Below are 15331 nucleotides of genomic sequence, written 5' to 3'. Positions count from 1 at the left end.
GAATGTCAGCTGACTTCCATCAAAAATATAGGAAGCCAATAAAATAATATCTTTTTAATGTTTAAAGTTTACAAAATACAACCAATAACCTAGAATTCTATGTCCAGCAAAATATTCTCAAAATTTAAAAAACACCACATTTTCAAATTTAGAAAAAAAACGCCTAACAGCATTAGTACTCAACATACCCTTACTATAAGAAATGCTAAAGGAAGTTCATCAGGCTAAAGAGAAATAATGCCAGATAAGAGCCTATCTGTGGCTCACAAAGTATGATATATTTACTATTTGGATTTCTATGAAATAAAAACTGTGCAGCCCATGTCTTAGAGTAACCACTATAAGCAAAAAACAACAACAATAAAGAGGCATAGCTAAAAAGAGGAGATAATACACAAAATAAAATACTAAAAAAATTAATCCAAAAGAAGGCAGAAAAAGAGAAACAAACAAAAATAGATGATCCAAATAAAAAACAAATAGCAAGATGGTAGGTTTAAATCCAATAAGATGAGTAATTACATTAAATGTAAGTAGATTAACACTCCATTTAAAAGGCAGAGATTATAAAACTGGATCAACAAACAAAGCCAGCTATATAAAGACACAGATTAAAAGTAAAAGAATGGGGAAAATATACCATGTATATAGTACACATAAAAACACTGTTGTGGCTGTATTCCTATCAGCAAAGTAGACTTTTAGAAAGTAACATCAGAGATAAAGAGAAATACTTCATAATTACAAAAAAGTTAATTCTTTAAGATCTAAATGGTTCTCCCAATAATATAGATCCTAATTACATGAAACAAAATTGCTAGAAATATAAGGAAAAACTGAAAAATGCATACAATTTTCCCCAAAATTAATAAAGCAGATCAAAAAATCAAATAAGGTAGGCTGTAACAACACTATAAAATTTACCTTGTGGATATTTACAGAACTCTGCAATAAACACAGAATACATATTTTTTCAAGTGTACATGTAAGACCATATACTGGCCATAAAGCAATATTCAATATATTTCAAAGATCTGAAACAAACCATGGTGACATTAGCAATCAACAACAAAAAGATAACGAGAAAATATCCAAATACTAGAAAAGTAAATGTCATTCTAAGAAGTCTAGACTCTATCCTGTAGTAAGAGTGGACTCATTCAAGAATTTCAAGTAAGGAGATGATACATTCAGAGCACTGAAAAAATACCTTTCAAGGAATATAGAAAATAGTAGAGGCTAGGTGCGGTGGCTTATGCCTGTAATCCCAGCACTTTGGGAGGCTGAGGCAGGTGGATCACAAGGTCAAGAGATCCTGGCCATCCTGGCCAACCTAGTGAAACCCTGTCTCCACTACAAATACAAAAATTAGCTGGGTGTTGTGACGCAAGGCTGTAGTCCCAGCTACTCAGGCTGAGGCAGGAGAATCGCAGGAACCAAGAGGCAGAGGCTGCAGTGAGCTGAGATTGCGCCACTGCACTCCATCCAGCCTGGCAACAGAGCGAGACTCTGTTCCAAAAAAAAAAAAAAAGAAAGAAAAGAAAAGAAAATGTAATAGAATGACTAAATACAAAACAAAAACAACAACAAAATAAGAGGTTATTGTCATACTTCAGGTGAGAAATGAGCAGAAACTTAACCAAGGCAACTGAAAGTAAATAGGACAGAATCAAGGTATTTACAAACATAGAATCAAGAGGACTTGGTGACCAATTACATGTGATCTACAAAGCTAAGTAATCCTCATTTGGGTAACTGCGTGTGTAAGCATACTATGTACGGAGATAGAAAAAAACAGGAACAAGCAGTTTTTGCTGGGTATAGGGACCAGAAAACACAAATATGTATTCATTCCAGGCTTTACCTTTAATGTAAGAATATCAATTCCAACTGCTGCAGCTTTTTCCTGTTTGGTTTAGGGATTTAATCTAAACCCCTGTCCCAGCTGACTGCATTTTCACGTTTCTTCTTGTCTGTTACTGTGGGCTCTGCACCTTGGTACATGCTTTTTCCATTTGATCACTTGCTCTTCCTCAGTACTATCAACTCAGGTTTCCAACTAAATATTCCATTCATAAATTGGATCTGCTTTTCAGCTCTCTCTTTAAGTTTAGCAACGAAGTCTTTGAATTGTTTTGGGGCTTGAGCCACGTGCCCTGAGGCCTCTGTTCCTTAAATCTGCTCTTTGGCTCATAGGTAGGTACTGCAAGTCTAGATGAGCACAGCATCATCCCCACTCTCATGGTGGATTCCTGTTCAAGATTAATGAACAATTCCACCTAGCTTCTGCCTCTCAGGGAACAAGGTTAAACAATAAATTCAATTTTGGACTCTGAACTTGAGGTCCTTGAGAGGCTCTGGTGGACACACACAGAAGACAGTTGGAAATAATAAACCTGGGGCTCAGGAAAGAGATCCACTAGAAAATACAGATTTATGATCATCAGCAAATAGGTTGTAATGAAAGCCCCAAGAGTGGATGGGCTTGAGCCATGAGACTATAGAATAGGAATCTTTAATCTGATGGGCTTCTGGCACATCTATGCACCCACTGAAATTGTCGGTGATAGGAATCCTTAATCTGACGGACTTCTGGGCATCTATGCACCCAATGAAATTGTCGGTGAAAGGAATCCTTAATCTGACGGGCTTCTGGGCATCTATGCACCCAATGAAATTGTCGGTGAAAGGAATCCTTAATCTGACGAGATTCTGGGCATCTATGCACCCGCTGAAATTGTGGGTAAGAGGAATCCTTAATCTGATGGGCTTCTGGTGCACCTATGCACCCACTGAAATTGTGGGTAACAGGAATCCTTAATGTGACAGGCTTCTGGGGCATCTATGCACCCACTGAAATTGTGGGTAAGAGGAATCCTTACTCTGACGGGCTTCTGGCATATCTATGCACCCACTGAAATTGTGGGTAAAATCTGTGTATTCAATTGTCTGTACTTCTGAGGTGGGGATCCACAGGTTTCATCAAATTCTCAAATAAGTTCCTAAGTCTAAAAGGTTAAGAATCGATGCAAGAAGAAGGCTGAGGATGTAACCTAGACAGCACTATTTAATGAAATGTACTATAATTTTAGGATTAGAGACTATGGTGAGAGAGGGTACAAAATATGTTAACATTTCATTACAAATTTCTATGTGAGTCATAGTAAGCATGAAGCACATGATTATTTATTCAATATTGGACAAAATATGTCCCTAAAATGTGCTGACTCATTATTACTTGCAGACTACCCAGAATTGTATGAAAAACAGCATTTTTAGGCCTAGAGATAAAAATTTTATATTCTCAGTCAAAACGTGATTTTTCTCCCACTCTCACCCCATAACTAAGGAGAACACTTTCCCCAGCCACCTCTTTCTGAGGTCCATCTCATATCATAGCTAAAAATCAATGATCTCTTTTCAAGCATTGCTCTATAAAAAACTTCATGATCATCAGTGCCAGTTACATTAGCATCTGACTTATTACAAGCAAAAAAGCTTTGAAGAGACACAGGATTTAGTTTGCAAGAAGACCTTATAAAACCTACCCTCACAAGACCACAAAAGACCCAAAAATGAAATTACAGTTCACACTTCATCTTTTCTTCCTCAAAACTATCTGTCACTTTAAAGATAGGCAGAGACAGGGGAAAAAAAGGTGGTTTTTTTTGCAGTGTACATTTTAAAATCCTTCCAAAAACCATGAGTGTGTATAAAATAGATTCTTTAGTCACATGGATACAAACCACAGCATTTTTCCAAACCCATCACTCAAGAAAGCAAAGGATAATCTAGCCAAGCCAATTTGCATGTAGGAAAGCTATAATGTCTACTGCTTGAGAAAGATCAAAATATCATTGTACATGTACCCTGGTTATAAAAAACCCTTTCAGTATTGTGCAAAGGAGAAAGCTATGAATTACCAACCACAAAGAGATTATCGCGGACTATGAAAGTAGTCCTGACATACGCTTCATTTTTAGCAGACTGTAGCTCACAAAACTTTAATACATATAACACTTAAAAGAGTGGCTCAGGCCTGTAATCCCAGAACTTTGGGAGGCCAAAGCAGGTGGATCACTTGAGGTCAGGAGTCTGAGATCAGCCAGGCCAACAAAGGATGAAACTCTACCTTTACTAAACATAAAAATAAAAAATAGCCAGGTGTGATAGAGTGTGCCTATAATCCCAACTGAGGCAAGAGAATTATCGCTTGAACGCATGAGGCAGAGGTTGCAGTGAGCCAAGATTGTGCCAACAGAGCAAGACTCTGTCTCAAATAAATAAATAACTAAAAACACAGTTCATAAAATAATATAGTCATATAGCTAATAACTTGAAAATGTTCAATTACATTAATCAACGAAATCTATTAAAACCAACAAAAATCTAAAATAAATTACTTCCATTATGCTGGTAGTTCAAAAGGTTTTTTTGTTTGTTTTTTATTTTTGTTTTCTTGAGACAGGGTCTTGCTTCATTACCTAGGCTGGAGTGCAGTGGCACAATCTCAGCTCACTGTAACCTCAAATTCCTGGGCTTAAGCAATCCCCTCACCTCAGCCTCCCAAGTAGCTGAAACCACAGATATGTGCCACCACACCTGGATAACTTTTGTATTTTTTGTAGAGATGGGATCTCGCCATGTTGTCCAGGTTGGTCTTAAACTCCTGAGCTCATGCAATCCACCCACCTTGGCCTCCCAAAATGCTGAGATTATAGGCATAAGCCACTGTAGCCAGCCCAAAGGTTTTTTTTTTTTTTTTTTTTAAATTATCAATAGATATCAAACAGCTTTTAAAAATCTCAGATACTTTGCCCGAGTTTAATTCTACTTTCATTGGTTCTACCTTAAAAAAAAATTCTAAAATTGACTATGTGCAAAGATGTTCACTATAGCACAATTTGTCAAACAAAATTAAACAACAAAAGAAAAAAGGCAAAATCAATTATAGAACATCTACTAGGGAAATGTATTTTGTTTGTTTATTTATTCATTCCTTTACTACTGTGTTTCATAAAGAATTTAAGGTGGCATCTATGAAGATATGTAAGTAAAAAAATATGTTTAAAAAGCATGCATACAATGGGAAAATGCTCATGAATATTAAAAGGAAAGGGCTGGAAACAAAATTGTTTCTATATAAATGTAAGATGATAAAATATGTAATCTTACCTTTACTTAACATAATGTAGAGGAGAGAAAATACATGAAAATATTAAGAAAAATATGTGTATGTGTCTAGATGGGAACATGACAGGTGATTTTTATTCTCTTATTTTTTAATTTTGTAAGTTTCATATAATGAACTTATATTTTTATAATGGAAACATTTTTATATATATGAAAAGTATAAAAAGGATAGATTTTTTTTTTCATTTCACTCCATATGTGATGGTTTACAAGAAGGCAGCTCTTCCCATACAGCTGCTAATGATGAATTGAAAAGGGGAAATAATAGTGATACCTAAGAAAAAGGAATTCACATAGAAATTAATCTCATGAAATAAATGTGTCATAAATTTGTCAATTAAAGGTATCAAAAGACAGAATAAAGAGATGATATGGCATATGGTTGTAGGGAGGGAAAGACATTAATATAAACAACAGAATAGCAGATAAAGCCAAGGAATTTTCACCTTGGAATCAAACAGCCTAGCAGTGAACTTATACTAACACAGCTGTCTTATTTGAAATGTAGTTTCAAAAAATAATACATGTAAGCGACTCAAAAAACTGCGGCTGACAGGGTCTAGGGAATGAAGAGTATGGGCATAGAATTTCAGTTTGAAAAGACAAGAAAAGTTCTGGAGATGAATGGTGGTGACAGCTGCACAACAATGTGGATGTATTTAGTGCCACTGCATTGTACACTTTAAAAGTGCTAGAGTAGTAAATTTTATGTTAAATATATCTTACTGCATTAAAAAAATGTATAAGGTCTGATTTGAAATAGACTCCACTGGTAGGCTAAATAATTGAATTAGCTCTGAGTTTTCAGCACTTTCTGAAACAATATTTTGTAAAGACGTGAGCATAACTTATACTAGAAAAACTGTAATGTCACTTTAATAGCAACCTTCTTTTAATCAGAAGACTAGTGTTTAATAATTTTTCTAGCACAGCCATTGTTTAGCTTTTAGGTATCCAAAAATTATGCCTCATCTAAACAAAGGTTTAAAAGTAAAGTGGCTATTAGATTTACAGAAAAAAAGAAATCAGAAGTAAGGTCACTAATAATTCTGATATTTATGCAGATCTGCAGTAATTGGCTAAGAATAAATCTCCCAACAGTGAGTATCATTCCTAGAAACTGGGCAAAATACCCTAAGAACTATCCCCAAAGAGCCAGTTATCCTTAAAATGCAGTGGAAGACTTCTGATAAGAAAGTATTCTACAAATAGAATTTTGTTGTTGTTCTTTCTTCTTTTTTTGAGACAGGGTCTCGCTCTGTCACCCAGGCTATAGTGCAGTGGCACAGTCTTGGCTCACTGTAGCCTTGACCTCTCAGGTTCAAGCAATCCTCCCACCTTAGCCTCCCAAGTAGCTGGCACTAGAGTCATGCGCCACCACACCTGGTTAATTTTTTTATTTTTTGTGTAGAGATGGAGTCTCACTATGTTTTCCAGGCTAGTATTGAAATCCTGGGCTCACTCCCACCTTGGCCTTCCGAAGTACTGAAACTACAGGTGTCAGCTCTATGCTCGGCCCAAATTTTTCTAATTTAAAATAATTTTCTGATCATTAAATAGTAAGAAATAAAATAAGAAAAAAGTATTCAGGTCCCAAATTCCAAATCTAGTTTTCTCAGTTGCTTTAAAAAATCTCACTTACCCTTCGAGTGTTTTCAATAATTTTGGGATCAGGTTTTCCATAGTTAGGTGGGTTGGCGTATGGGTCATATCCAAGTTTAGCAAGCATAGGAGCAATCACTGCCATGTCTTGCAAAACATCTGGCGGTATCTTCCCAACCCATTTTGATAGAGCTCCTACATTGACTGGTTTGATGACTTGGTCTGTAGATCTCTCCACTCTGAAAACAACAAAATATGAATAAATATTTATTTAAAATTTAGAAAATCATGTTTCAAAACCACTATAAATTATGTTTTCATGATTACCAGTTTTAATTGTCTGGATTACAAAACAATGGAGAAAGAAGGCACTAATCAGGTCTGACACTATTTACAAGAACTTGTTTAAAAAATAATTTAAGATTGACAGAGATTATTGGCAATCTCAGATTTCTAGAAATAGGAAAAAGCATTAGCTGAAACATCTGCATAAAAAGTATTGATACTGTAATTACAACATCCAGGAAAAAATCAGTAACAAAATAAAAACACCGCAGCTTAGGAAAATTACCAGTGAACTTACTTGAAATGCTTACACAAAAAAGACAGACGGATGGCTGGAAAGAGGGGCAAACAGATGGACAGAGCAGTGACAAAGCAAATATAGCAAAATGTTAATAACAGAATCTAGCTGGTGGGCATAAGTCTTTCAGTTTTTTTGTGCATTTAAACTTTTCATAACAAAATGCTGGGGTGAAACTGCCAACCATAAACCACTAAGAATGTAAAATATTCACTCATTCTACTTTCCTGTCGACTTCCTTAGAAATCATATTTTATACAGAAGAAAAAAAAGGGCTGTTTTTGATTTTCAATATTACAGGATTCAATATTACAGAATAAATGTGTTCTACCTCTTGACATAAAAATTTAAGCCTGTAGTGATTCTACTCACTATATTTGACTAAATAGCTAGCAATCTCAGGATAAAACATAGCATGAAATGACATTTGGATTTAAGCTGGACATGAATTAGATTTTGGCCAAATGACTATACAACAGAAATGCTTAAAAGAACTTTTATATCCTAATATATAAAAAGTCATTCAAGCACAGTATTCTAAGAAAAGGTAAATGCTTTTAATTAAGAATATGACCTCTCACTGCAAATAATCATTATCTAATGAGGGATCTCCTAAAAGGGCTCTGCTTCTAAAATAATAGAAAAACAATGACTCTTCCCTGGGATTCTGGGAGGCTACCTGCTCCAGGTTTCCCTCCTGCCTCAAGAGCCACATTCCTTTTTCCCTTTTCAAATATTTCTCCAGGACTCCACTGCTTCCTTCACTCTATCTGTTCTCCCTGTACTGCTTCATCCTTAATGTTCTTTGCTTGACATCCTTAACCTGTGTAAATAATAACATGGTTTGCCCAAGAAAGGTCCAGTTTAAACCTACTGCCCCAGTGTAATTATTAAAAGCACCTGCCATTCACTCCCATAAATATTCAGGAATGAGCCGACAATGCTACATATGTATTGCATATGCCATATTACTTTTCTAAAATCCAAAAATTTCTGAATTCTGAAACACATCTGTGTTAAGTGTTGGCATCACAGATAGAGCCCTGTATGTCATTACTGGGAAGCTGGTCTTACCTTGAAGATAATAAGGAATAAATGAAGGGTTTTAATAACAACTGATATGAACAAAGTATTATTATTAGCATTCAGTGCTGATAACTTATAGGAATCGTAATTGGAGCATGAGGCAAGGAGGGGTGATCAGGAAAATCAGTATACATGCTCAACAACATGTTGGAAGAACATAAATGATTAAGGCTTCAATTAAATAAATTAGAAATCGAGATGAGACAAATTCCAAAGATAATTTTTAAAACTGCTAAGACACTGGGAGACAAAAGTAGGCAGATCATTTGAAGCAGGATCAGCCTGGCCAACATGGCAAAATCCCTACTAAAAATACAAAAATTAGCCAGGTATTGTGGCACATGCCTGTAATCCCAGCTACTTGGGAGGCTGAGGCAGGAGAATCACTTGAACCCAGGGGATGGAATTTGCAGTGAGCCGAGATCACACCACAGCACTCCAGCCTAAACAACAGAGTAAGACTCCATCTTTAAAAAAAAAAAAAAAAAAAGGTAAGACAGTGGCCAATTAGATATGGGAGGTAAAGAAGAAAAGAAAGGAGTCTGTAATTAATTCATATTTGACTTAAAGGACAGATGATGATTGGCTGTCATTCAATAATATAGAAGTATGGAGGAAAAGCATGCAGGTTTTTGATGTTGTTGCTTCCTTTTGTTTGACATGTAGAGGACAATAAAAAAGATGCAAATTAATAGTAATCAGAAGGTTACCAAAAATTTAGAGAAAAAATTCAAGTTGACTAGAATGTAGTAGGTGCTCACTAAACAATGGCTATTATGATTTCACACTGATGATAGCTCATGAGAAAACTGAAAGCCATATTCATCATTATGATTGAATAAACGATTTAAAGATAAAGTATAATCATTTTTTTGTCTGAAAAAGAGCTCGAAAATAAAAAACTTTGGAAAGCCTTTGCCATATAACCACTGAGTTTACGAGATCCACTAGCGGCAAATGCAGTAAGCCATGGCCTCTCAAGGGGAGGAACATGGGAAACCTACACATATCAGTCAGGTGTTTCCCTTTAAGATCAGCAGAAATGACATTTTATACATATCAAGCATAAAATTCAAATTCAGCAATTACTTCTTAAACACCCACTATGTGCCAAGTCAAATCTAATGTTTGATATTAAGGATACAAAGATGGGTGACTAGGCCACAACCTGCCTCTCAAGATGCTCAGAATCCAGCAAGAGAGACAAAGGTACACATGACTAATATACAGCATCATAAATGAAACGACAGAGGTCAGAGACAATATGACAGAAGTAGGCCATTCTTTTCATGGAGTAATAACACATGACTAGGGTACGTTACTAAGCAGCTAAGGCAAGGGTTAGCATCCATGAGTCACAGATTAAATTAAATTGACTCACACTGCCTGTTTTTGTCTGGCCTTCAAGCAAAAAATGGTGTTTACATTTTTAATGTTTTGTTTTAAATAAAAAGATTCGCATTTTATTACACATAAAAATCACGTGAAATTCAAATGTCAATATCCATAAATAAAGTTTACTGAAACACAATCACACTCATTCATGAACATATTGTCTATGGCTGCTCTTGTACTACAATGGCAGAGTTGAATGAGTTGAGTTAGTGAGGAAGAGACTATATGGCTTGTAAAACCTAAAATATTTACTATCTAACCCTTACAAAAAAGCTTTGTCTCCCTGATGTAGAACTGTATCCTAAGGAAACAGGCTTTCTGTGTGTGTGGTCTCAGGTGAGATGTCTTCCTGCCAGAAGGACCACATCAATATTCACAATCATGAGAGAACCTAGTATGGCTGGGTTTTTTTTTTTTTTGACACGGAGTCTCACTCTGTCACCCGGGCTGGAGCGCAGTGGCATGATCTCAGCTCACTGCAATCTCTGCCTCCCGGGCTCAAGTGATTCTCCTGCCTCAGCCTCCCAGGTAGCTGGGATTACAAGCGCACACAACCACACCCAGTTAATTTTTGTATTTTTAGCAGAGACAGGGTTTCACCATGTTGGCCAAGCCGTTCTCTAACTCCTGACCTAAGGTGATCTGCCCGCCTCGGCTTCGCAAAGTGCTGGGATTACAGGCATGAGCCATGGTGCCCAGCCACCTGGTATGTTTGGAGAATAACAAGTGAGGAGAGCTAAGGATATACTGAAGCCACTAAGTGAGGAGGATGAAAGGGGACAAAGAAACTAACAAGAGTTTATTCAGTGTTGCATGTATCTAGTTCAAGAAACACCTTCATTCAAGGAAAAGGACAGATCATTAAAATAAAATAGAAAATGAGAACAAGATATGATGTGGTCTCAATCTTCAAGGAGGTCACAATCTGGATGGGGAGTCACACAAACATTACACATTTAAACTTGCAGAGTTGCCTCTTAGTCCTGCATCAGCTCTCTGGGCTCCACTGTTCCCTCTTTCCATGGGTTCTAGTTATTTAGTTTATCTTTTTCTAAGAGGCAGCAGAGCGCAGTGGGGGAAACGCAGACCTAGAAGTCGTGTCTGTATGATCCAGCTTTGTAATCCAAGAAAAACTCTGATCCTAAGAGATTGGGGATAATGACCACTAACAGGCAGAGACACTATTTCCAAAACATTTTCAAAGCAGGTGTTGACAACTATTGCTCAAATCTGGCCTGCCGCCTTTTATGTAAATAAAGTTCTACTAGAACAGAACCACGGCCATTGTTCCTATACTGCCAAAGGCTGCTTTTCCTTTATAACAGAAGAGCTCAATGCTGACAACAGAAATCATATGGCCTTCAAAGCTAAAACTATCTGGCCCCTTAGAAAAACAGTTTGCCAACTTTTGTTCAAAAGGAGTAGAGGGAAATGGGCCTGGGACTGAGAGCCTCATTTTCTTTTCTCGATAATAACCTGCAGGCTGCATGGAGCTCATTAAATCTCCCCTATTCCTTCAGTCCTTCCAGAATTAACCAACACTTGCACCTAAAGCATACTAGGGTATGAACTAGATACCATTCTATGCTCCTTTAGCTTACTGGGACCCCAAAACATAGTATCTGATAAACTGGTACATCTCAACACACACAGCCCATGCACAGTGAGATGAGATATCTGTGACTCAGAAAGTTCTCTCCAGTCCCAAGTGCCCAGGCTTCCTTCCCTCTGTGGCAGTCACAGTGACAGCAACTCCTCCTCAAGGAATGGGGTCTATGCCAAAGTCTCAAATGACTGAGGTGAATATAATCCTCCATGACATTCATGTTAAGCATGGATCTTCCACGAGACTCAGTTAAATACTACGGCCAGGCTGACTGACAAACCACAGTTCTGAATTATGATACGCAGCAACTACTACAAGAAACCAAATTCTCCAGATTAAAGCATAGGAGCTGGAACAGACATGTAAAAAGGAGTGAGTGAAAGAGTACATAATCCTAGTGCCTGGGTTTATTACAATTAAAAAACATGTAATGAAACACCATTAAAAACCATGTTTTCAAAGACTTTCACTATTAGAAAATGCTCAGGTCATGTCTTGTGAAAGAAAATTTTTACATGTATATATAATAGAAATTCCATTTTATAAAAATGTGTTCCACAGACCAATAATGAGTTCCTAAATTGAATTAGTACTAAAAAACCTACCAATCAGAAAAAGCTCTAGACCAGAGGGATTCACAGCCAAATTTTATCAGATGTATAAAGAAGAGCTCACACCAAACCTACTGAAACTACTGTCAGAAATTCAGGAAGAGGGACTTCTCCCCAACTTACTCTATGAGGTCAGCATTAATCTGATACCAAAACCCAGCAGAGACACAACAAAAAAAGAAAATTTCGGGCCAATATTCCTGATGAACGTAGATGCAAAAATTCTCCACAAAATGCCAGGAAACAGAAACTAGAAGCACACTGAAAAGCTAATCCACCACAATCAAGCAGACTTTATCCCTGGGATGCAAGGTTGGTTCAACATACACAAACCAATAAAGGTGATTCGTCACATAAACAGGACTAAAGACAAAAACTGTATGATCATCTCAATAGACACAGAAAATGCTTTCAATAAAATTCAACATCCCTTCATGTTAAAAACCCTCAACAAACTAGGCACCAAAGGAACACACTTCAAAATAATAAGTGGTATCTATGACAAACCTATAGCCAACATCATACTGAATGTTCTGGAGGGCCCAAAGATGTGGAAATAATGTATTTGTAAGAATTATATTAAACAATCTTTATTTGATAAATTATACCTTGCAATCCTAATGCTATCTATCAAATTTCAGTAAGAGCAATTTCAGCGTCAAGTAATGAACAGTAGCTAAACTAACAAGAGAGGAATCAAAAGTGCTTTAAAGGGAGCAGCACCAGCTGATGTGCTGTTGGAAGCATATTATACTGGAAGTATTCCCACTGAGAACCAGAATAAGACCAGGATGCCCTCTCTCACCACTCCTACTCAACACAGTACCGGAATTCCTAGAGTAGTAAGAAAAATAAATAAAGACATCCAGGATAAGTGAAAGTCAAACTCTCTTCCATATTTGCAGACAATATGACTTTATACCTAGAAAAGCCCATAGTCTCTGCCCAAAAGCTTCTAGATCTGATAAACAACTTCAGCAAAGTTTCAGGATACAAAATCAATGTACAAAAATCAATAGCATTTCTATACACCAACAATATCCAAGCTGAGAGCCAAATCAAGAACAGAATCCCGTTGACAATACCACGAAAACTTGAACCGTGTGTGTCAGACCCATGACCTACAAGAAAACAGCCTAAGATCTGGCCCAGGAATTGGAGAAAGACATTTCCACTTTTTAGGGGAAGATCCTCTTCTATGAGAAAACGGCCCAAGAAGGCTGGATGGCTGCTGCATCCACTGAGCAAGTGCTCTAGGTGCTCTGGAAAGAAAATGACAACAGGCAGAAGCTGGATGACTACAAGGTCAAGTTCCAGCCTTTCCCAAGCTGCCCTTCAGTGCCTGGATTTCTGTCTGCAGCCCACAAGGGCCCAGAAGTGCTAAGGGGACAGGAGGGAGGCAGGCCACAATGTGAGGGCTTGGGTCCAGAGCACATGCCGCTTTGATTGTTTTCCTTGTAGCAGAGTCCTGAATGTTCAGAGCCTTGGCAGCACATCAGCTGGTGCTGCTCCCTTTAAAGCCTTTTTGATTGATCTCTTGTTGGTTTAGCTACTATTCCTTCATTGATGCTAAAATTGCTGTTACTGAAGTTTGATAGATAGCATTAGGATTGTAAAGTACTATTTATCAAATAAAGATTGTTTAATATAATTCTTATAAAGACATTATTTCCACATCTCTGGACCCTCCAGAATTATATAGAATAAGTATTATATTTTCATTTAGAGAAAGGACCTCTCTTATCCCAACATTATTGTGTTTGACATGGATAGAAAGGTTTAAAACAAAGACCATTTCTGATCTATGAGCTGTTATTAGAAAACGGTACAGTAAATTGGCTGGAATAAACTTTGGTTTTAAAACAAAACAAAGTAAAACAGAAAAAGAAAAGGGTATGCTTATACACTGCTGGTGGGAATACAAGTTAGTTTAGCCACAGTGGAGAGCAGTTTGGAGATTTCTCAAAGAACTTAGAACTACCATTAGACCCAGCAATGCTCTTACTGGGTGTATACCGAAAGGAATATAAATCATTCTACTGTAAAGACATGTGTACCTGTATGTTCATTGCAGCACTGATCACAATAGCTAAGACATGGAATCAACCCAAATGTCCACAATAGTGGACTGGATGATGAAAATGTGGTACAAATACACCATGGAATACTACACAGCTATAAAAAAAAGAATAAAATCATGTCCTTTGCAGCAACATGGATGGAGTTGCAGACCATTATCCTAAGCGAATTAATGCAGGAAGAGAAAACCAAATACTGCATGTTCTCACTTATTAAGTGCTAGCTAAACATTGAGTACACATACAAAGGAGGGAACAACAGACGCTGGGGCCTACTTAAGGGTGGAAGGTGGGAGGAAGGTGAGGATCGAAATACTACCCATAGAGTACCATGCTTATTACCTGGGTGACGAAACCATCTGTACACCAAACCCCCATGACAGACAATTTGCCTGTAGCAAACCTGCACATGTATTCCCTAAACCTGAAAGTTGGAAAGAAAAAAAACAGTGTTCTAAATGCATATTATATGCATGTTTAGAATCATATCAGAATGTTTACAATGAGAGTGGTCGGATGAAGCATGATTCTTATTTTATTTTCTTACCTAACTTTTCCATATTTTCCAATGTTCTGTGATAAACAATGTCTTTCTTTTTTTACCTCAAGCTAAAAGACGTTGAGAAAATGATACATAAATCATAATTTCAAAAATTTAGAAATAAAGTTATAGAGCTCAGGAAATTAGAAATGAAAGGAAAAATCATTACAGAAATAAACTAGAAGGAAGACAAGAGATGAACAAATACAAGAGAATCTTAAAATAAATTAAAAGTGAAATAGAATGCCTTCAAAGATTTAAAAGCTTTCTAATTTAAAATAATTGAAAATAGAAGAAATACTAGTTGGGCATGATGGCATGTGCCTCAGGGTTGGATCATCATGAGAGGCTGAGACAGGAGAACCATTTGAACCCGGGAGGCAGAGGTTGCAGGGAGCCAAGATCAACCACTGCACTCCAGCCTGGGGAACAGAGTGAGACTCTGTCTCGAAAAAATACATGTATGTAGGAGAAATATTTTAAAAATTTAAAAACATGCCTGTAGTCCCAGCTACTTGGGAGGCTGAGGCAGAAGTGTCACTTGAATCCAAGAGGCAGAGGTTGCAGTGAGCCGAGATTATGTCACTGAATTCCAGCCTGATGGACAAAAGGAAACTCCATCTTAATTAAAAAAAA

General features: G+C 37.0%; 1 protein-coding gene across 6 annotated transcripts in view; it reads right to left on the bottom strand.

The window, feature by feature from the left end:
• Positions 1–15331, bottom strand: part of TPST1 (tyrosylprotein sulfotransferase 1) — a 131188-nt gene that overhangs the window by 42285 nt on the left and 73572 nt on the right. For all 6 annotated transcript variants that reach the window (XM_017520027.2, XM_017520028.2, XM_017520026.2 and 3 more), the window contains exon 3: positions 6836–7034. In XM_017520027.2, the coding sequence (XP_017375516.1) occupies positions 6836–7034 (199 nt within the window). The remainder of the gene's footprint in view (positions 1–6835; positions 7035–15331) is intronic.

This window comes from Cebus imitator, unplaced genomic scaffold (genome assembly GCF_001604975.1).
Source record: "Cebus imitator isolate Cc_AM_T3 unplaced genomic scaffold, Cebus_imitator-1.0 Scaffold792, whole genome shotgun sequence".
Lineage (NCBI taxonomy): Eukaryota > Metazoa > Chordata > Mammalia > Primates > Cebidae > Cebus > Cebus imitator.
This window is presented reverse-complemented; position numbering and strand designations above follow the sequence as displayed.